Source organism: Aotus nancymaae, unplaced genomic scaffold (assembly GCF_030222135.1).
Source record: "Aotus nancymaae isolate 86718 unplaced genomic scaffold, 86718_ANA_hifiasm-v0.15.2.pri h1tg000014l, whole genome shotgun sequence".
In the NCBI taxonomy this organism is placed as follows: Eukaryota; Metazoa; Chordata; class Mammalia; order Primates; family Aotidae; genus Aotus; species Aotus nancymaae.
In genome coordinates, this window is record NW_026988425.1 from 48,491,011 (window position 1) to 48,513,089 (window position 22,079).

A 22,079-nucleotide genomic window follows, 5' to 3' on the forward strand; every position below is an offset into this window, starting at 1 on the left:
AATGAGGATCATGGTAGTAAGAGGATTCGATGAGTTATCAAAGGAAACACAGTGAGCTGCAGATTTGTATTTTGTTTTATAGATTTTGTAATTGACACATAATGTATTTTTTAATTGAATGTCTGCATTGTTCCAGGCACACAACTTCCTCTAAGCATTTGCATGAAGGGACTCCAGACACCAGGCGGCCCCAGGGGCTGCACTCTGCCATCAGCTTCTACGGATGCCTTGCATTAAGGCCTTTACTCCTACTCTTGATGTCTCCCCCTGCTGTCTTCTGCATTACCAAGACTAACTCCTATGACTTCTCACTGCAAATACTGACACCCAGGACGGTAACTCTGAGATTCCTCAAAGGAATTAACATTCCAAATCCAGAAGGTTTCTCTCTCACTACTCTGTCTCAACACAGCCAGCACCTGAGGCAAAACAATAAACAACATCCATTTCTAGGAAGGCCTCACAATATTGTCCAGATGGGCAATGCGCCATGCTTAAACTGAAGAAGTTTTAGTCTATATTATATAAAACTATATCAACTATCACTCAACATCTTAATATTCAATAATATTTAATATTTTTAATGTTGTTATAATGATAGGCATCTACTTTGCCATGCATTGTCCATTAGGCACTTAGGAGAAAAATTAGTTAGAATCATAAAGAAAATTATATTTATTCAGTTCTCCAGAATTTGGATTCATCTTCCATTCCCTCTGTCCCATTCCTTTTTGATAGAATTAAATGAACACAACTTTTCAGCACTTTCTACTAAAACCTTAGAAATCCTTGTTTAGGGATTCTTTCCTTGAATTTATCTTTTTAAGCCACTTCCTTGGGCAGGATACCTACATTGTCAAATCTATATTTGAAATCAAAATATTCAAATGGCCAAGCTCTTTTACTGAATCAGTACTTCCATATTAACTTATAAAAACTATTATACTGCCAGGAATAAGCTGACTACAGGAGAACATGGTCCAACAACCATTTAAAGGTTCAAAAAATTTTCTGCTTGCTTATTAATTAAACAATCTGGACATTTCCTTTTGTTTTTCTGACTGTGGGGGGAAAAGAAAGGTAAGCTTTGGGGTTAGACAAACCTGGCTTTATACCATTTAAGAAGTCACTTTAGAAAACGCATCCACCCTGAACTTCAGTAAGGGTCCTCAGATGAGAAAACAGACAGTCCTTGGTTTCCATGGGGGATTGGTTCCAGGACCCTCTGCAGATACTAAAATCTGTGGATGCTCAAGTTCCTATATAAAATGCTGTGATATTTGCATATAACCTACACATATCCACCTGTATAATTTAGTCATCTCTAAATTACTTATAATACTTAATACAATGTAAATGTTGTATAATTATTAGACTGTATTTTTTATTTTGCATTATTTTTATTATCCTATTGTTATTTCTTTGTTCAAATATTTCCAATTTACAGTTCACTGAATCTGCAGATCTAGAACCGCAGATACAGAGGGCTAACTATACTACTACTAAAGCTACTAACTCTATTGGATCAAATAAGCAAGCATGAGGTGCTTAGCAAAGGGAAGGTATTTTCTCATACATAGTGAATCCAAAGCCAAGCCACCCACATCTACTACTGGAATGTGGATGAGTCTCCTGAACAGGGCCCCCTAGTTTCCACCTGATCCCTCTATTATCCACCCTCCACACAGCAGCCAGAGCAAGTTTTCAACATGTAAATCTGGAGCTATCACCTCCTGCTTAAAATTATTTAATAGTTTAAGAGCAATCTTAACAGAAACCCAATTCCCAACCCCAACCACCAGGCCCTATAGAATCTTACTGGGCTCCCCTGGGGCTCGGGATCAGAGCCAATTTCTTTGGGCCACTCTTCAGCATCTGATACTCCAAGCTCTGAGATTCCTGTAAGCAGCTACACCAGTCTCATACTTGCTAAAGACAAATAGCTGCAATCAATAAGCTCGGGGAACTACTTGTAGTTTTCTGTAAGTCCCAGGAATCCCTGTGCCCAACTCAGGTGATATGATCTACCTACTTTTGCCCCCAGGGACTCACCCTATTTCCCTTTTCTTTTTCAAGGGACACCACCTTTTCCTAAGTCTTGTAGATTTTCTCCTTACCCCTATCCCTAAAGTCTGGCTGCCAAGTGGCATAAGCCCTCCTTACCTCCCTTGCCATTGATGTCCTCACTTCTCCAAAGGTGTGCACACTGGCCCTTCTTAATGAATGGGTTTTAGTGCTAAGGACTAAAGGGAACAGACAGATATGTGAAGGTTGATGTAAAAATCTAACAATTAAAGGCAGGATACTCATTGCCTATGTTTCTGACATGTTGTGTGGATAAGCAAGAGCTGCAACTCCGGCCCTGCACCTGTTACCAGCAAGCAGATCCCTCCCAAGTCCCCTCTTTACTCTCAAACCAGAAGGTAGAATCACAACCCATGAACAAGGTGAGCTATAGCCTCTCGTAAGCCCCACTCCTTTCAGATGAGTAGTTTGCATTTCTGAGGGCAGAGTTCCTATTCAAGCATTCCATTAAGATGGTGAATAATGTCTACTAACCATACCTATGGAAATTGAGTAGAACCATGCACAATTCAATTTAATAGGATGGCCTAATCTTACAAGTCACAAGAGAAGAAAAAAACAGGCATTTACTAAGGTTCTATTATGCACTAGATATTTTTATACCGTCATCTCACTCAGCACTCACAATTAGAGCAATGTGGGTATTTCCAGGTCTGCTTGAAGTATGAAAAAATCTAAAGGATATTAGCCTGAGGCTAGTAAGTGGCAGAACTTAGACTACTACCTAAGTCTAATTCTAAACCAATGCTTTTCTAACTCTGCAACCCCACGTGGGGTTGCAAAGAGACAGTCAGATAGTCAAATACTTTTAAGTGAAAATTGAATTTTAATTATTTTAGAGACTGAAATGAGAAACAATGTACCCAAATGTACTGTATATAAAATTTTAACACACTGGGAACCACCCACACATAACTCATGCTGCCAGAGTAACTTGGGGTGGGAGGAGAGATCACGCCTCATGATAAAACCTATGTTCTGCCTTCTGACTCAAGATCAGCTCAAGATTGCGCAGCGAGCTACTTTCCAATCTGTAACATTTGCAACTATGATTCTGTTGGAATCCTGTTTTTCCTTGATGCTACACCAAAAAGAGAACAAAATGCAGAATTAAATAAACTATTTGATAAGCCTTCAGTTCTCAATCATGTCTAAATGCAGATTTTGTGTTCATCAAAACAGCTTCATTGTCCTCACTGACAATATATAACTAAATATCATAAATATAGGTTTGTAAAAAGTCAAATAGAATAATATATCACTTGTTTAATAGTCCTGCATAAAATTAGTTGGAAAAAAGAATTCCACTGCCTAAACAAAAAGAAAAGAAACGTGAATTTCTCCCCTATACCACAGTATTTTCTTAAATAACTCCTAGTAAAGTGAAGAGAGATTGCCTGATACATTAGGAACCTGACCAACCTAGAAGTAAGGAAAAAGCTGAAAGGAACTTTGCATCTACTTCAAGCTCTCACTCAGTGCATGAACCCCTTTCTATGATGCCTCTAACAGGCAGGGAGCCAGTTTCTGTTCTGTCATTTCCTACTCAAGGAATGGAACAAATCTTAAGAGAATTATTCCTTACCTGAACCAATACCTGGCCTTCCTACGATCTTGACCTGCTCAGATTCATAGAAGACTTTATACTCTTCAAATAACTAAAGCGATTGATCATATCTTTTTTTTTTTTTAGATGAAGCCTCGCTCTATTGCCAGGCTGGAGTGCAGTGGAGTGAACTCACTGCAACCTCCAGCTCCTGGGTTCAAGCAATTCTGCCTCAGCCTCCCTAGTAGCTAGGACTACAAGCATGTGCCACCACGCCCAGCTAATTTTTGTATTTTTAGTAGAGATGAGGTTTCACCATGTTGGCTAGGCTGGTCTTGAACTCCTAAACTCATGTGATCTGCCTGCCTCAGCTTCCCAAAGTGTCTTGCTCTTCTTTAAAGGTTCTGCCCAAGTCCAAAAGCCAAAACTCCAATGCCAGTGAAAAATATAATGCAATACTGCCTCTATTCTTTGAGGAGGTAAATCCTATTCTACTAACCCAGTGGCTGGCAAATTACAATCTGCGGGCAAATCCAGTTCACTGCCTGGTTTTGACAATAAAGTTTTGTTGAAACACAGCCACACCCATCTGCCTACCTATTATCTATAGCTGCTTTCAAACTACTAAGGCAGAGTTCAGTAGTTGAAACAAAGACTGTATGACCTTCAAAGCCAAAATATTAACTTGCTGACTTTTTTCAGAAAAAGTTGTCCACCCTGTTCTAGCCCATCATCTGGGGTTTTCTCCACAAGCAAGGAAGTATATTACATTCAGTGTTACAGGCTACAGACTCAGTAGTTACAAGGGTCATTCCTGTATTATTTGGGATGCTCAAATGCTTGCCAAACATTAAGCTTGCAGCAAGTATTTGTTGAGTAAGAAAAGTCAGAAAAAGAAAGATGGAGGTTAGGAAGAAGGGAAGGTAGGGCTTTTCTTCTCCCAAAACTAACCTGAAATCCAACCTTACACAATGCTTTAAAACCTGACAGATCCTTGTCTTGCTGCAAGAGCTTTTAACACAGGGCGGCACAGCAGAATTAAAATTGAGGACCTAAAGTGACAATGTTTCATTTCAGACAAATAAACACTGATTAAAATGTCATTTAGTAAAACAAAAGTCCTTGTTAATTTTGAAAGCACAGGGAAATCCTACCCATACTTAAGTCTTAGAAGCTTATGCATTTGTTATTGTTGCTCCTGCTTGTTGTTTTAATATCACTCACTGCAATTATATAAAGCAACTGGGATAAATAATCTTTCCCTCAAATGAACTCTTAAGCACTCTGGATTTAGAGAAATAGAATTGTTTTAAGACAGATGAGGAAAAGACTGAATCATCAATGAGCTTACTATAAATCTTGATTCTTCATGTCCTTCATGTTTTAATAATCATCATTTTTATGATGGTTTATTCAAGACAACCTTTGTAGAAAGAATTGAAATATGCATAATATCTTGCAGAGCTTTTATAATTTCAACTTTTTAAGCAACTTGTTTCATTATGCTTGTGTCTCTTACAAAGAATCTGATATGAAGAATTTTCGAATTATCAACACAAGATCTTTTTCAACATGGAATCAAAATTTTTACTGAGTCCATTTTATGAAACTATTCCAAGTGAATAATAAGCTCACATAATTAATTATTTATGATAAAACAGTAAGAACTCAGAAGACATGAAATGGAAAATATTCACCTATGGGTATTAACAAAGATCCCCAGTATAGTTAGGTATTTTCCCCAAATAATGACATAATGAAACTAAAACATCACTAGCACAGGAATCTCAGAATGCAGAAAAATTTCAGCCTGCATCCACAGAAATAATAAAGAGGGGCTGCACTCCGGGCTCAAAAAGTAATGCTACCCACAGCCCAAGGCCAAGTCAGTAAGGACCTTGAAAGGGTCAGGAAATGTAAAGGAAACCGAACAATCGAGTGATCCTACCTAAATGACCCAAGCTTTTAAACACACATAGAAATCCCCAAAAAATCATAGGAAAAAGTATGTTACACTGAAAAAAACATTACTGGTGAACAATATAACATATATATTTCTATATAAAATGAAACAGAGAGAAATCCAATAATCCCAAGAGGTTTTCTACTCTAGCCCAGTGACTTGAAAAAAGAACCAGTCACATTCAGGAAACATTCAAAATGACCAAGAACAGCAACATTTCACAGTAAATCGAGTGACTTGAAAAAAGAACCAGCCACATTCAGGAAACATTCAAAATGACCAAAAACAGCAGCATTACCCAATAAATCATCCCAATGCTCCTTCCTCTACCATACCCTGTCTCTCAGGAAACATTCATAAAGGAAGAAGGGAAAAAAGAGCTGGCCAATAAATCACATGCTCCGCTTCTCAAAAGCAGAAACTTGACTTTCAAATGGTTTGACTCAAATGAAACAGGAACTGAAGCCTCCAAACAATAACAGAATTCCAGAGTAGCACCTCAGAAAACTTGCCTACTCAGTTTAAATGAGTCAGCTCATGTGGCCAAACTTAGGTAACAGCTGTAAGCAGAACTGGCCTGAGGAGAGATGTGGGCCACTCTATTCCGTGCCAGGACCTTTCACCCTGTGAATCAGAAATAGCTGTCACTTAAAACATCAGCAAGCAGCTGCAGTGTCTTTAACCCAGTTACCCTACACTATGCTTATTAGGCAGAGGCAGGGAGATTTTCGAAAGGCTGGTATGGGGAAAATGAATTGAAATGGAGTAAAATCTTTTTGGTGACAACAGTATCATAAGCCCTTGTTTTATATACAAAGTGCTAATTCAATGTCAGCAAACACTTTTGTAGTACTTACAGGATTAGGCTCTCTTTTAAACGCTTTATATATATATTAACTCAATTCTGTGAGGTAGGTATTTAATACTATTATTATACCCGCTTTGCATACAAGGAAACCTCCAGCACTGAGTCTGCAGAGCAGGTAAGTCATAGAGCTAGAATGCAAATGCAGGCAGTCTGGCTCTGCCCCTAACCATTATTATGTACAGCATCTCAGTCCAACTAAATATTTACTTAGCACCTGTAGTGTGTACTTGTGCCAGACTCTGGGCATATTAAGAGGTCTGCAACCCAGCCCTGCACTGTACCACAATGTGCTCTGTCCTATAACAGAGACAGGAACAAAGGCCCCATGCAGGGGCATGGCTAGCACATTAGGCACCTCTGTGCCAGTTCACAATGAGGATCTGGGCAAGCTAAGCCAGAGTTGGATTTCAGCCTCACTTGCCCCCTTGGCCAGGCACTTCTGTGCAGTGTCTAACAGGCCTCACTGTCTAAGGCAGCCCTCCAGTGGCCCTGGAAGGAGTCTCAATTCCATTTTTTGCAGTGAAAGGTTAGAAGAGAAGGTTTAAATAATAAGAAGAGAGAAAACTAAAAATTTTACTATGCTCCTTGATCATTTTAATTAGATAGAAATCAGGATCACAGAGTCCATTTCGGCTTTACTAACAATGCATCCAGATTACTATACAATTGTTCCAGATATAACATATGACGGCTAACTTCACAAGCTGCCCTGACAAAACAGCCCTAAGCAGGCTGCCCACAACAAAACACTCCTGGCTCCAACAGCTCCCTGCGACCAGATTTCAGTCCTTTTGGAAAGGCCTCGGCATGGGCCATCTTCATTAGCTTCTGGACTCCGCACTTCAAACTACCAATTCTCTGCTCTGGGAACCTGAAACTAGCAGGACTCAACCCCAGGGACCCCTCCACAGAAATCCAGCCTTGTGACAGATCCAGACAGCAACTGAGTCCCTTGAGGAGATCCAGTCTGCCCATTCATCAGGAGCCAGAACTCCTGTGGAAGTGGAACCCTCTTAATAGAAAAAAAAAATAGGCTGAGAGTCTTAAGAATCTAGTAATTGAGCTGTGGGTTTAGTAATCTGAATGAGGACCCTCTGTAGCACAATCAACCTGAGTCTAATCTTCTCCCAACTCCCTAAGTCCAGGAACTGCTAGATGAATTAAAATCTTTCATATTAAGGTCATCCTTACCATACACTGCTCTGTGCCTCCTTTCCAATGAGCCCATCTCACACTAGTACCTGCCCTCCCCAGCCTTGCCATAGTACCCTCTGCCACAGTGGTGGTGGTGCATTAACTCTGCAGTGCTAGTTAGGAAGGAGGGCTTTCGAGCCAGATTTCTTGGGTTAAAATCCCAGCTCTGCCACTTAACTTGCTGTATTTCCTTAAACAAGTTGCTTATTCTTTCTACATCTCAGTTTTGACATCTGAAAAATTGAGATGATACTGCTAGTATCTACCTCACAGAGTTGTAAGGATTCAATAAGTAAAGCCCTTAGAAAGTACCTGCCGATATAAATACTGTGATTGCTTTTTGGTTATTTTGAAGAACAAGAAGAGGCAGGAAAGGAGGAAGTAACAAGTATTAATTTGTATTATTTCCGTTACTCTTCACAGCAAATCCAAGCAAATCCAAGCAAATCCTCTTACTGTCCCCACTCTACAAATGAGAAAAGTGAGGCACTGAGAGGGCAACTAACTTGCCAGTTACACAGAATAGTTGGTGAAGCCAAGGCCTCCAACCCAAAGCCTGCAGCACTCAACCATGAAACGAACTCCTCTATATCTACAAAAGCTCTGTTAAATGTACCCTCTATCTTGTGGCCTAACCCAATCTCTTGAACGCCCCTCCCCGACTCCTTTCAAGACTCAGGACAATCCACTCTATCTAGTGTCCTCTACTGCTCCTTGTTAATGATGTTAACAAAGCATGCCTCATTCACTAAGGATTTCTGATATCTGCCTCAGGCTTTCACTCAAACACAAGCCCTGCTCTAGTCCTGGTGACTTCCTCATCCATAAGGATGATCTGCAACTCTGGCTGTATTTCCTCTGCTGCCTTGTGACCTCCCCATCTTTTACCTGCTGTCAGCCACAGCCACACCCTGGGGCCTTTCCTTGAAGAGTCTACCTCTGCAGTCTTCAATTCGCACCCCAATTGTCTGACCACATTGAACCTTCTTTCCCTCCAGTTTTCTGACTTGTTACTCCCTACTACATTTATGGTTCAGTCTCATCAAGACCATCAGCCCCTTCCATCTTCTGCTTTCTATCTGCCCTTCCTTCCTTTCCAATAACTCAGATCTCAGACTCTAGCAATTCAAACCTTTTCTTACCAGTGTACTAAGTTCCCACTCCCCATTGTCCACCCATGGATTCACCTTAGATTAGGAAAAACCCTAACCCGTACCAATCTAACTGCCCACATTCTTAAAACTACAGCTAGACAGTTACAACGGCTACAAGGAAAGAAAAAATGAATCACACAACCATCTAAGTGTGTGCCATTAAGTCACGGTCTGTGCCTTCAGCACCACACAACAACCAACCCTCTGTGTCCCTGGTCATCCTCGGCCCCCACTCTTCACTGCAGCTTCTTCAGTCCTCCTCAGCTAAAACCCCTACCTGACCACATTTCAGTCATACTTGGCAAAATGACCTCACCTTCTACTTCACCAGCACTGTGCCATCCCTTGTCCCATTTAATGAAAGCCACCCCCAACCTTCCTGCCCCTCCAGTTCCAGCCCTTTCTCTTCTCTTTCCTGGTGAATGTCTCACAAAACGTTCACTGGGGCAGCATCAGTTCCTCATTTCCCACTCCTCCACTAATCAGCACCCCAACAAGCCCACAACAGCCCTCTGGCCAAAGTCACCACTGACATGAATTCAGTGGTCATTTTTCAGTCATTGTCTTCCATGATCTCTGGTCAACATTTAACAAAATTGGCCACTTTCTCCTTCTGGAAGTTCTCTATCCTCAGCCTGCTTGACATCACACTCTCCGGGTTTCCTTCTGATCTCTCAGTTCTCTTTCTCCCAGGCTCCTCTTCTCAGTTGTTGTCGTTAGGTTTTGGAGTTGGTTTTTTTTTTTTCATTTTTTGTTTTGAGATAGGGTCTTTTTTTTTTTTTAAATTTTAAAGATATTTATTTACATTCTTTTTTTTTAAATTGCATTTTAGGTTTTGGGGTACATATGAAGAACATGCAAGATTGTTGCATAGGTGCACACGTGGCAGTGTGATTTGCTGCCTTCCTCCCCTTCACCTATATGTGGCATTTCTCCCCATGCTATCCTTCCCCAACCTCCTACCCCCCGCTGTCCCTCCCCTATTTCCCCCCAACAGGCCCCAGTGTGTAGTGCTCCCCTCCCTGTGTCCATGAGTTCTCATTGTTCAACACCCGCCTATGAGTGAGAACATGCGGTGTTTGATTTTGTGTTCTTGTGTCAGTTTGCTGAGAATGATGGCTTCCAGGTTCATCCATGTCCCTACAAAGGATGCGAACTCATCGTTCTTGATGGCTGCATAATATTCCATGGTGTACATGTGCCACATTTTCCCTGTCTAGTCTATCATCGATGGGCATTTGGGTTGGTTCCAGGTCTTTGCTATTGTAAACTGTGAGGCTATGAACATTCGTGTGCATGTGTCTTTATAGTAGAACGATTTATAATCCTTTGGATATATACCCAGTAATGGGATTGCTGGGTCAAATGGAATTTCTATTTCTAGGTCCTTGAGGAATCGCCACACTGTCTTCCACAATGGTTGAACTAATTTACACTCCCACCAACAGTGTAAGAGTGTTCCTATTTCTCCACGTCCTCTCCAGCATCTGTTGTCTCCAGATTTTTTAATGATCGCCATTCTAACTGGCGTGAGATGGTATGAGATGGGGTCTTGTTCTGTCACCCTGGCTAGAGCGCAGTGGCACGATCACAGCTCGTTAAAGCCTCCATATCCCAGTTTCAGGTGATCCTCCTGCCTCAGCCTCCCAAGTAACTGGGGTCACAGGTGCATGCCACCCCTGTGGCATAGCCACCATGACTATTTAATTTTTTTTGTAGAAACAGGGGTCTCACTATGTTGCCTAGTCTGTTCTCAAACTCCTGGCCCCAAGTGATCTCCCATCTTGGCCTCTAAATGTGCTGAGTTTACAGACACAAGCCACCATGCCTGGCTGCCAAGTTCCTCTTTGGTTTCTTTACTTTTGGTGATCCCATAAAAGCTGCATGTGTACTACATGCCGGCAGTGTCTGAGGCCATGTGCATCCTCGAGTCTTTTCCTTTCCCACACAACTGAACCCTCATGCACGGCCATGGCTTCAGCTACCATGTAAGTGGTTGTGAATGTGAGCTCAGACATTAGCCAGGCCTAGGTTCAAATTCTGGCTCCACCATGTCTTAGGCACAACACTTAATTTCTCTGAGCTTTAGTTTTCTAATCTCTAAAATGATAATGGTAAATGTATAGCATATGAAAAATGCTGAGCACTGTGACTCCTGCAAAATGATATTAATAATATAGTATCATATAAGCATGTAACAATAAATGTTAGGTATTAGTTTTAACTGTATCTCCAAACCTCACCTCTGAGTTTTCATTTACCTATGTGAAATCTCAAGTTGAATTACTGCATAAGCAGTTCAAACTCAGTCACTCTGAAATCAAACTTCCCACTTTCCCACCGAACCCGCTATTTCTTCAGTGTTACAGACCACAGTGCAAGACCCCATTACCCATCTCAATATCTACAGTTGTTTTAAAACATGCCCCAAAATTCTTCCCCCTTCCTCCCACCGAGAGCTATCTCTCTCCTGCCCTGGAACCTAACAATGCCTTTTTGACTGTCATGATAAAAAGAACACAGTAAAAGTGACACTGCATCACTGTTGAGGATTGGGTAGAAAAGACCAGGCAGTTTCTGCCAGTTTCTCTTGGTACATTTGCTCTGTAAGCCTTCAGCCTCAATATGAGAAGTCTAGCAATCTTGAGGCCATCACACAGAAAGACCACATGGAGAGAGATGTCCCAGGAGGCCATCCTTGTCCAGCACTCAGCTGTTGCAATAGACCCAGCCCAGATGCCAGGCATGTATCTGAAGCCTTGAGGTGACCCCAGCCTCCATCTGATAACAACTTCATGAGTGATCATGAACAAGAACTGCTACTAGTTGAACCCAGTCAACCCGCGATTCACCAGGAAAATACATTGTTATTGTGTCAAACTATTGTTTTAAGGTGGTTCATTACTCAGTAATAGATAACCAGAACAATGCTCAAACCAAAAACCTAAGAATTACCCCGGAGATCTATTCTATTGTCATCTTCCACATCCAATTACAAAATTCTGGCAATTCTTAAATGTTGCTTAAAGCCATCTACATTTCTACATTGTTCCTGCCCCTTCTTAATTGTGAACACTATCATCTCATTTCTGGATCAGGGTATCATCTTCCTAAGAAGTCTTGCTCCAGTCTGCCCTCCCTTTCCAATGCTTCTCTGCACTGCAGACAGATCTGACCATGTCATTGTAGGCAAAATTTTTTGTTTATTTTTTGTTTTTGTTTTTGAGACAAAGTCTCACTCTGTCTGAGGCTGGAGTGCAATGACACGATCTTGGCTCACTACAAATTCCACCTCCCGGGTTCAGGTGATTTATTCTCTTGCCTCAGCCTCCCAAGCAGCTGGGATTATAGGCGCACACCACGACGCATGGCTGATTTTTGTATTTTTAGTAAAGACAGGGTTTCACCATGTTGGCTAGGCTGGTCTTGAACTCCTGACCTCAGGTGATCCACCCACCTTGGCCTCACAAAGTACTGAGATTACAGGTGTGAGCCACCACACCCTGCCTGCAGGCAAACTTCCCATGACCCTAGCAGGGCTCTGCAGCTTCATGTCTAGCACTGCTCCAAACCTTGCTCCAAAAACACAGAACCCCTGGAGTTCCTTGAAGTCATGGGGTTCCTCACCCCCAAATCTCTGTACAACTATTCCTTCCTCCTGGCTCTGGCCCTGCCAGTCATTGGGCCAACTTTACTCAGCTTCAATATTGCAGATGTTAGAAGACTCCTCTGGGAAGTTCTCTTTGGCCCTGAATTCTAGGTTAAGTTCCCTTTCTTGTGCTACTCCAGTCCTCTTTATTTCCCTCCAGATAGACTATGCTACTCCAGAATGTAATTGCTTATTTTTCATCATACAGGAACATAAGTACCTTGAGGGCAGGCCAACATCTTATTCACTCAACATTTTTTTAGGGAAAAAAGCAAATTTGAAAAAGACAAGGGCATTATGTTACAATTTTGGTAAAATTCTTAAAGCACACAAAACGTTACTATATATAGTTTACACTCACATGCATATATGATAAAAAGCCAAAAACATACATGAGACTGTTACTCACTAAACTCAGTTGTCACCACTGAGAATGGTGGAGGAGGAGGCACGCAGGGAACCTGTCTTTAGTTTCATTTAAAGATCACCAGAGTTTTGAAGTCAAAAATGGCATAATGTTAATCCTGTTCAATCAGGGAGGCAGGTACACAGAAGTCTGTTTTTTGTTTTTTAGAAGTCTGTTACATTATTTTCTGCACTTTTCTGAATGCTTAGAATAATTCATAACTAGAAATAAAATTTTGACAGAATTCTATTTCTGTTTAGCTCCTGACTCCATGTCTACACTGATTAGGAACAGGTATAGTCCTCCCATGCCTCAGTCAATGGTCCTGGAATGCCTCCAGATGATCATTCCCTTCCCCAAAAGAGAGAAAGGCCAGAGAAGCAGCTCTCCTGTTTAAAAAAAAAAAAAAAAAGAACCCAGGGGAATCCGTCTTGGAGAGACATGGACACAATTACTAGGATAAGTTCTCAACTCAAAGTAGCAGTCCAGAGGTCAAAACAGTTCCCAGCAAATCTAGATAAAGAGGAACTTGATACATGAGATTGGCTTGCAAATGCAACTTTTCAGATGGTGAGTTACTATCAAAATCATGTAGGAGTGTTTGGCTCTATGAGCCAAAGGGGAGAACACCTACATTTATGCACAGTGAAGTAGAGAGTGGGTAGTCAATGAAAGCAAAATCAGTGAGCAAACTCCCACCTCAAACAAAAACCCACACAACTTCCCCAGTGGGAGCTGTACTGTCACTGAGTTCCCAAGGGGCCTCTGACAAGCAACCAGGTGATAGAAGCAATCAAGTGATCCCTCAATTTCCAGAATTGTTATCTATGGTTCACACAGTCTCTTTCACTCATCCTTTCAACAATTATTAATTATATTAAGTAAGCAGTACCAAAGAATGCTCACAGCCATGGGCTTAGAATCAGACAAGCTCATATCCTGACCGTGACCCTGACCCTGACCCTGAACCTCCAATGGTTATGCAATTCTGGGCAATACTCTACCTTTCAGAGCCTCAACTTTTGCCTTTTCTAAGTTGCTATGTCTTTGTAAGTCAGCAATACCTGGTTAACAGGACTGTTGAGAGGATTACATTAGGTGATCCAAGTAAAACACTCTGCAGTGTAAATGGTACACAGCCCTATATTTACCAGGCACTATATTAGATTCCAGTGATAAAATGTTGACTAAGTTGTTCAGGGAACCAGCAATGATTCAGGTCACAGACTCAGATGCCAGCCATGTATTTAGCACCAGAAATCTGCAATGGCCATATAAACTGTGGGGCCCACTGCAAAATGAAAATGCAAAGCACCTGTTCTAAAATTAAGATTTTTTTTCAAGATGGCAACCAAAGAGCAGTAAACCAAGCATGGGGCTCTTCTGAACCCAGAGGTTGCACACCTGGAAAGCCAGCCCTGCTAAAAGTAGATGTGCCCGGGTGCTTTGCAGACACTCAGAAAATGAGGGTCAACCAGAACTGGGCTTCTTAGACTCATCCAAATAACTGGGGCATTCAGGGAGATGCCAGGGAAGAGCCAGAGCATAATATAAGGGGCTGCAGGATCCAAAATAAAAGCCCTTCAATAATTTAATTTGTGGGAAGTATCAGAGAAAATTTCAATTTCTTGTCATCCACAATAGTTATGAGACCTTCCCTAACAAGCTTTCCTTCTCTTTAGTCTACTTTAGAAACAAATCCTTTATAAAGTTAATACCATCAGGAGATTTTGCCCACCTGAAGTCCATAAGTAACAGGCTGCTTATGGCCTAGTGTCTATTGGAACAGCCCCACTTCCCAGACAGCATGTGGCAAAGGAACATAACATAGTCTCAGTACTTCTTCAAAAGAAATGGGGCTGGGCATGGTGGCTCACGCCTGTAATCGCAGCACTTTGGGAAGTCAAGGTAGGTGGATCACTTGAGGTCAGGCAATTGAGACCAGCCTGGGCAACAGGATGAAACCCTGTCTCTACCAAAAAATACAAAAACTAACCACACACCTGTAGTCCCAGCTACCAGGAGGCTGAGGTGGCAGAATTGTTTGAACCTGGGAGGCAGAGCAAGTTGCAGTGAGCCAAGATCGTGCCACTGCACTCCGGCCTGGATGAGAGAGTGAGACCCTGTCTCAAAAAAAAAAACCAAGAAAGAAAGAAAAGAAAGAAAATGGGGCTTGGGCCAGGTAGGAATGTGCCCCTGAAAGTGGTACTAGGGGGCTGAGTAAAGAGATTGCCTGGAAATTTACATGTGGTCACTTCATGGAACATTAGATGCTGAAGATCACCTCAATGACTGTGACCAGGGTAAGGACGTTGTAAGGTGGGAGTTCCCAGCACACAACATAGTTCTCTTCCTAGCCAGCCTTCTCTGTAACAATCACTTGGCAGAGTCCTTGGGGACAAGGGAGCATCAGCCAGCCTGCTGATGGCCACTGCTTTCTTTAACATAGCAGTGGTCAAGAACAACTCTTCTGTACCTGTTTACTTAAGAAGCAGTATAGTAAACATTTCAAGTGCATCCCAACAGCTTTAACACCAAGCTGCCTGAGCCACTGCCCGGCATGAGGGAACTACTTCTAGGTGGAAAGCAATGAAGGAGGAGGGCCCTGGGGCCACAAGCGCAGTTCAACTACTTGCTAGCTGTGTGAACTTGAGGAAATTACACAACCTCCCTGAGTCTCAGTTTAATGCTACCACACATGCAAAGCACTTACAACACTGTCTGGTACAGAGTAAGTATTCAATAAATGTTAACTGATTTTGCCCTTCTAATTATAACTCAAATACTTAACTCCCCCACCCCATACCCCAGCACTGCCCACATGCCAACAAGCATGTGGCTTATGCATCTTTCAGAATGCAAGCCCCTGGAGGGCATGAGTCAAGGTTCCTATGTGTCCTCTCCTAGGGCTCATACTGTTAGACTGGAGCAACAGAAGTTTGGCAACCAGACTGAACGCCTCTGTAGAAAAGTTTCTACCTAATGGTATACATTTCCTCAAAACATTTTTGCTATGTGAACTCCTTATATGGTAATTTGTTTATTGTGCTCAGGCAATTTTTATCTTATAAATTATTAAGAAAGGAATATTTACTATGACTGCCTAATCCAGGTGATATTTAGACTAAAAAGTGTTTGACCTATATTATTACCTTATAGTCAGTCATAACAAGTACAACTTACAATGTTCATAGATACTGAGGGTTAAATACAATGTACTTATTTATCAGTAAAGAAGTTCAGTTCACAGATAACTGAACATCACATGAAATCAAATGTACTTTTAATCCTCTTTTCAAGTAGGATCCTTCACAATTTAGTAGTGCCTATGGGCTCTACCCTTTGTAGCACATCATGGGTTTCTGTTGGTGGTTAGTTGGTTTTTATTCTGCAAATGGTGAGAGACTTGTGATGATCTACCCGACCCAATTCTCTCACCAGATCTTGTCCACTGACACATACATTTTTATGATGGCAGATACAGCCTAAAACCAAGAAACTAAATAGGTGAAGTCCACCAGTCTATACAAAGAAATCTTATTAAACTAACCTTATCAAATTTAATCTTATTAAATTCTAAACACAGGACGGGCATGGTGGCTCACGCCTCAAATCCCAGCACTTTAGGAGGCGGAGGTGGGTGCATCATCTGAGATCAGGAGTTCAAGACCACCCTGGCCAACATGGTGAAACCCCATCTCTACTAAACATACAAAAATTAGCTGGGCATGGTGGTGAGTGCCTGTAATCCCAGCTACTCGGGAGGCTGAGGCAGGAGAAATGCTTGAACCCAGGAGGCGGAGGTTGCAGTGAGCCGAGATCGCGCCATTGCACTCCAGCCTGGCTAACAAGAGCAAAACTCTGGTCTAAAAAACAAAAAAAGTCCCAAACACAGTATAGTAATTTCCCTTCATCCATGGGGAATATATTCCAAGACACAGTGGATATCTAAAACCACAGATAGTTCTGAGCTATCATAGAACTAACTAACATGGCACATAGCACACTATATTTTTTCCTATACACACATACTATGATAAAGTTTAATATGTAACTTAGGTGTAGTAAGTGATTAATAATAACTAATAATAAAACTGAGCAATTAAAACAATATACTGTAATAAAAGTTATGTGAATGTGGTCTCTCTCTCTCTCTCTCAAAATATCTTATTGTACTGTACTCACCTATGTTGAGACCTTGGTGGACCATGGTTAAGTGAAACCTTGAAAAGTGAAACTGTGGATGGGAGGGTGGGGGCTACTATATACAAATACAATGAATATTAATTGACAATTAGCATGCCAGACTAATCAACCACTTTTTCTTGTTGCATTTTCAAGTCTAAGTTTACATTCTAGTTCACAATAAAACAAACACATAAAACGAGAGAAAATGTACTAGAAAGCAAAGAAGCACATCAGAAGCTACCTCTTCCCCTATATGCCTTACTTAACCTGTCCTGCTTGCAGGTTCCTCTAGAGCCACACGCCTGCCAGCCCTGCAGCCACAAAGGTTATTACAGCTAAGCACTCATCCCCCATGATTTCCAAGGCCACGCACAAAGTAGGGGCTCCATAAATATTTGTTGAATAAATTAAAATATTTGGATGAGTTTTATTTTCATAGTTTTTAAAAGATTCTTAAAAGAGTCTTGTGACTTCCTGCTTGTTTACAACTCCCAGTATTTCTATAAATTGAGACTAGTTTAAATGCCAGGTCAATACTCACCACTAAGCAGTAACAGTCATTCTACAGGAGGTATAAAAGTAACATCGGCAACATAATCACAATACATTAACTTTTTTTTTTTTTGTCTTGAGACTGAGTCTTTCTCTGTTGCCCAGGCTGGAATGCAGTAGCATGATGTTGGCTCACTGCAACCTTTGCCTCCCAGGTTCAAGCGATTCTCCTACCTCAGCCTCCTGAGTAGCTGGGATTACAGGTATGCACCACCACTCCTGCTAATTTTTATATTTTGAGTAGAGATGGGGTTTCGCCATGTCAGCCAGGCTAGTCTTGAACTCCTGACCTCAGGTAATCCGCCAGCCTCAGTCTCCCAAAGTGCTGGGATTACAGGCTTTAGCCCCCTTGCCCAGCCACACAATACATTTACATTTTATATTTGAAAAGCAATGTACTGTTTACAAATGGCTTTCCCTCCACTATCTCATTTAATCACCACAGGTATTAAACAGAGTACAACCAATTCTACCACTGTTGTTTTGATGGCACAGAAGGAAAAAAGGTGAATTCCAGATCAATCATCACATGAGTCAAGACAGAAAATTTTGAACTGAAAGGAATCTAGAACTTGATCTTGTAAATCTCCCAGGAAAACTCAATAAATATGTTTTTCTCTTTCATTTTAACCTATTTTCTCCTACCTTATTCAAAAAGCTCTGCACATTGTGTTACTAGTTCTACCTATGAGGAGAAAGAGTAAGATGCCGGTACTGCCTGTTGGGACAGCAGCTAAATGTTTACCCAGAGACCTGGCAGATGTAAACATGGCTTTTAAACCCCATAATGGAAAGGGGAAAAGGTGTGTGCCCTTCAAGGAAGATTCACTCATCAACTGGAAAACAGAGATTTTTATGTTTAAATTGCCACCCCAGCTAAAAGGATTATATCTTGATCATCTTCAAGCTAAGAGTAAAAGGATACATTCTGCATTCCCCAGCAGAAAACACCTAATCCAAACAGATTTTATCTTGTCTGTTTAAAAATCGGTGGAAAAAAAGTAGAATTTTCCTTTCCATTTCATATTCATCTGATTCAACAAATAAAATATCGGGCCCTAACTATTAATACATGCCAGAAACCAAGTCAGGCACCGCACCAGGTGATACATTTAATTGTTTAGGATTAGCAAATTACTATTGCCCTCAAGTGAAATCAGTAAAACCCTGTTTTAAATATTAAAGTGCTATCCTCATTCCTCACCTTGATCGTCAGTTCTGAGAACATTTAAGAAATCAACAGCAACCTCAAAGAGCTGTAGAGCTTCTTCATGTTTTAATATCTCAATCCTATTAAAAGGGTTAATCCTGTTTTAAAAAATAGCACCTCCACCTTTCTCTCCTCTCTTCCTTTTCACTCTCCTCCAAATAAAAAGGTTAAGTGATAACATTTAGCCCAAAGAACAATGAACAATACATACATACATACATACACACACACAGGCGTGCACACACACACACACACACACACACACACACACAGCTGTCTCTTCCAGTTTCCAACAGGAACAACAAAAGAAAGTCAAATACTGGTTAAAAACAAATGACACACACCACCATTCTTGTCAAGTGCGTGGAAAGGGCACTTACTCTAATCCATTCGGCAAAACCTGGAGTCAAACTTGGAATGAAAGGAGCATTTATTTTTTTCCTGCAAGATAAGTAAAAGAACTCGGGAACTATTTTTTTAAAAATAAGATACCAGATGCAAATAAGTTGATGTTTGTTACCCAGAAATAGGACTTTTAATAAACACCACACAAAGAGTATTCATAAGCAAACAATCAATCCAAAAGGCAGGAAGAGAAGAATTATATGTGGCACATCATTTTCTCTGAAAGTCGATATGCAAAACATAAAGACAAAAGGCCACCTCAGGAGGGCTAGTTTTTTGTTTTGAGATGGTTTTTCTGTTGGTTTCCAACCAGCTTAATGCTAAGGACCTTTCTTAAATCTTTTCACAGGGGACACTTGGCACATTCACAAAAACTAAACTGTTTCCTGTAAGATTTCTTTTCTCACCTCCAAAGAGTAGCCAGTGATTTTTATGGGGTTGGTCATGCACTTGTAAATTTTAAATGCATAAAGTGGCAAAATAATGATTTTTTTAAATACAAAAGCAAAACTAAGATGTATGGCAGGTAAAACTTTTAAAAAGGCCAAGTCAAATTTGGGGCCTACTGATTTTGACACAAAGCTGTTAGTAAATTGGCAAAGAAATTAATCTGCTTTTAAGGTAACCTTGAGCCCAGAAACATTCATCCACTCACCTTTAGACTATGCCTATCTAGAGGTTAACCTGAATAATTAACCAGTTATCAATATTGTTTTCACTAAGTATTTTGATAGGTTTGGCACCTCAAAGACAGCTTTGTGATGCAATTTATAAATTTAAAACACATCCAGTAAACAAGGAAAATAATAAAATGTCAGAACCACCTGACTTTCTTTTTAAGAACCATTTAAGTATTCAAAATTAGCTTTTAGTAGCACAGGTAATCTCACCCTTTCCTACTTGGTAATTATCCCAACAAACTTTGGCTTTAATTTAGGCAAACTGCAAGACAAAACCTTGTATTGTATTTTATAAGACAAATTACAAATTAAATCAGTTATTTGACGTAGAAAGTAATCTTCTGGACACTTTGGCAGCTCTCTTAACTTATAGGGCACCTTACATTGTGAAGAATGTCCATAATCAGACAACCCCCTTAACCAGGTACAGTAGCAGGTGGATAATATCCCTTTATCACAAAGATAAAGGAAGTTACTGCTACCAACAAATGAACAACAAAACAGAACTTGAACTCAGAATTTTAGACAGCTCCATTCACAAGGCCATGAGTTAACTGCTATCACCATCCTTCCCCACAAGACCATAAGCTCTGAAGCATTAGGAGAAACACGTTTCTTTACGTGCATTCAAATAAGCCCAAATATACAGATGACAGTACAAAGCCGGTCCTTGTCCAGCGTTTCTTGACCATCAACGCATGCACAGACTTTCTCAGCACAGCCCTAAGGGTAATTCCTAGAAGGCACTGGCAAATCCCTGCCAGGCCAATCTGCAGTCGAAAACCGAGTGCATGCGTCCAACAAGATGACAGGAGGGTCAATGTTTCTAACCGTCTACTTCAACTCTGCATGGCAATAGCGGTTCTGCCCAACGTGGTAAACACAGTAATCGTATAGGATCGAACACAGTCCCTGTAAATGAGGATCCTCTTAACCGCAAACAAGCAGCTCTGGGGAAATATAATTTCTGGAACAAAACATGGTGATCGCATAATTCCACAAAGACACACACAGAAGTCCATTTTTGAAACGATGTTCGGTCCCAGCACTGGGCTGACACTTTTCCCACCTAAACTTCTCAGCACAGGCCTGGCCTAAACACACAGCCGGGTTCCAATCCGTGCACAGTGCACCATGACCGGAATGGTGCGGCACTATCTGTCCCTACTCAGTCCTGTTCGGGCCAGCCTGCTAGGTAGTTTAGACCTGTGTACTTTATGGTAATGTGCTTTTAAAACCCCGCCACGACCGAGGTCATAGCTTTAGAGATTTAATAACAATCAAATGACCAGGGCTGCTGGGCACTTAGAGAGCCATTCTGGTTATGGCTCTTTAATAGCACCTGGAGTTCTGCTCCAGAAAGAGCGGAAAACTCCCGCTCCCCCGGAAAGAAAGTCCTCTGCGGAGAGCGCAGAGGAAAGCGAGGAAGCCGACCGCGGGCAGCGGACACGCCGCCGCGGCCGCCCCCGTCTCTCCAGCAGCCCCAGCGCGACCCTCGCCCCGCAGCCGTCCTGGCCCGGGCCGCACCTTTACCTGTCAGCTCCACCACACTGTTGCCCTGGAGGCTGCGCCTCCGAGTCCAGGGCACTGCTTCCGAGCCGGCTGCGGGAGAAAGAACCCCAGAGGCATCCTATCCCAAAGAAAGAAAGCAAAAAGGCTGCTCCTCAAGGCAGGGGGCCATCGGGCATGAGGAGATCCGAAAGGCGACGAGCCACCCCTGCCCCGCACCTACCAGATAATCCATGTACAGAAACGCCTCAGTTATCCGGAGATCAGACATTCGGCAGCCTAAAGCATCCGGAACGGCTCCGAACCCGGAAAAAAAAGCAGCGTCTCTGGCTGCGGGCGAGCAGCTCCTGAAAAAGCCAGCAACAGCGAAAATACCCGAGAGCAGCCGACTAGCCGGAGATTACACAAGGGGCGCGGCGATTGGCCGGGCGGGCGGGCAGAAGGAAAGAAGCGTGCTCATTGGCTGCGGCGTCTATAAAAGGCAGGCCCCTGCGGGTGGCAGGAGAGAAGCGCGGGAGTGGTGGGGGTGTAGGTTCTTGTGTACTGGGCGGAGGGGCGGGAGTCGGGGTGGTGCAAGCGGAAGAAAGCCGAAAGAGCGGAAAATCGGCTGGTGCTGCCGCCGCCGGAGTTTTATGTGCTTCCACAGCTTCCCAGTTGGGTACAGCAGAGC

General features: G+C 41.9%; 1 protein-coding gene across 1 annotated transcript in view; it reads right to left on the bottom strand.

The window, feature by feature from the left end:
• Positions 1-21,783, bottom strand: part of ARL15 (ADP ribosylation factor like GTPase 15) — a 433,767-nt gene extending 411,984 nt beyond the window's left edge. Inside the window, exon 1 of the mRNA XM_012449574.3 lies at positions 21,633-21,783. Within this exon, the coding sequence (XP_012304997.1) occupies positions 21,633-21,680 (48 nt within the window). The 5' untranslated portion in view covers positions 21,681-21,783. The remainder of the gene's footprint in view (positions 1-21,632) is intronic.
• Positions 21,784-22,079: the final 296 nt, after the last annotated feature.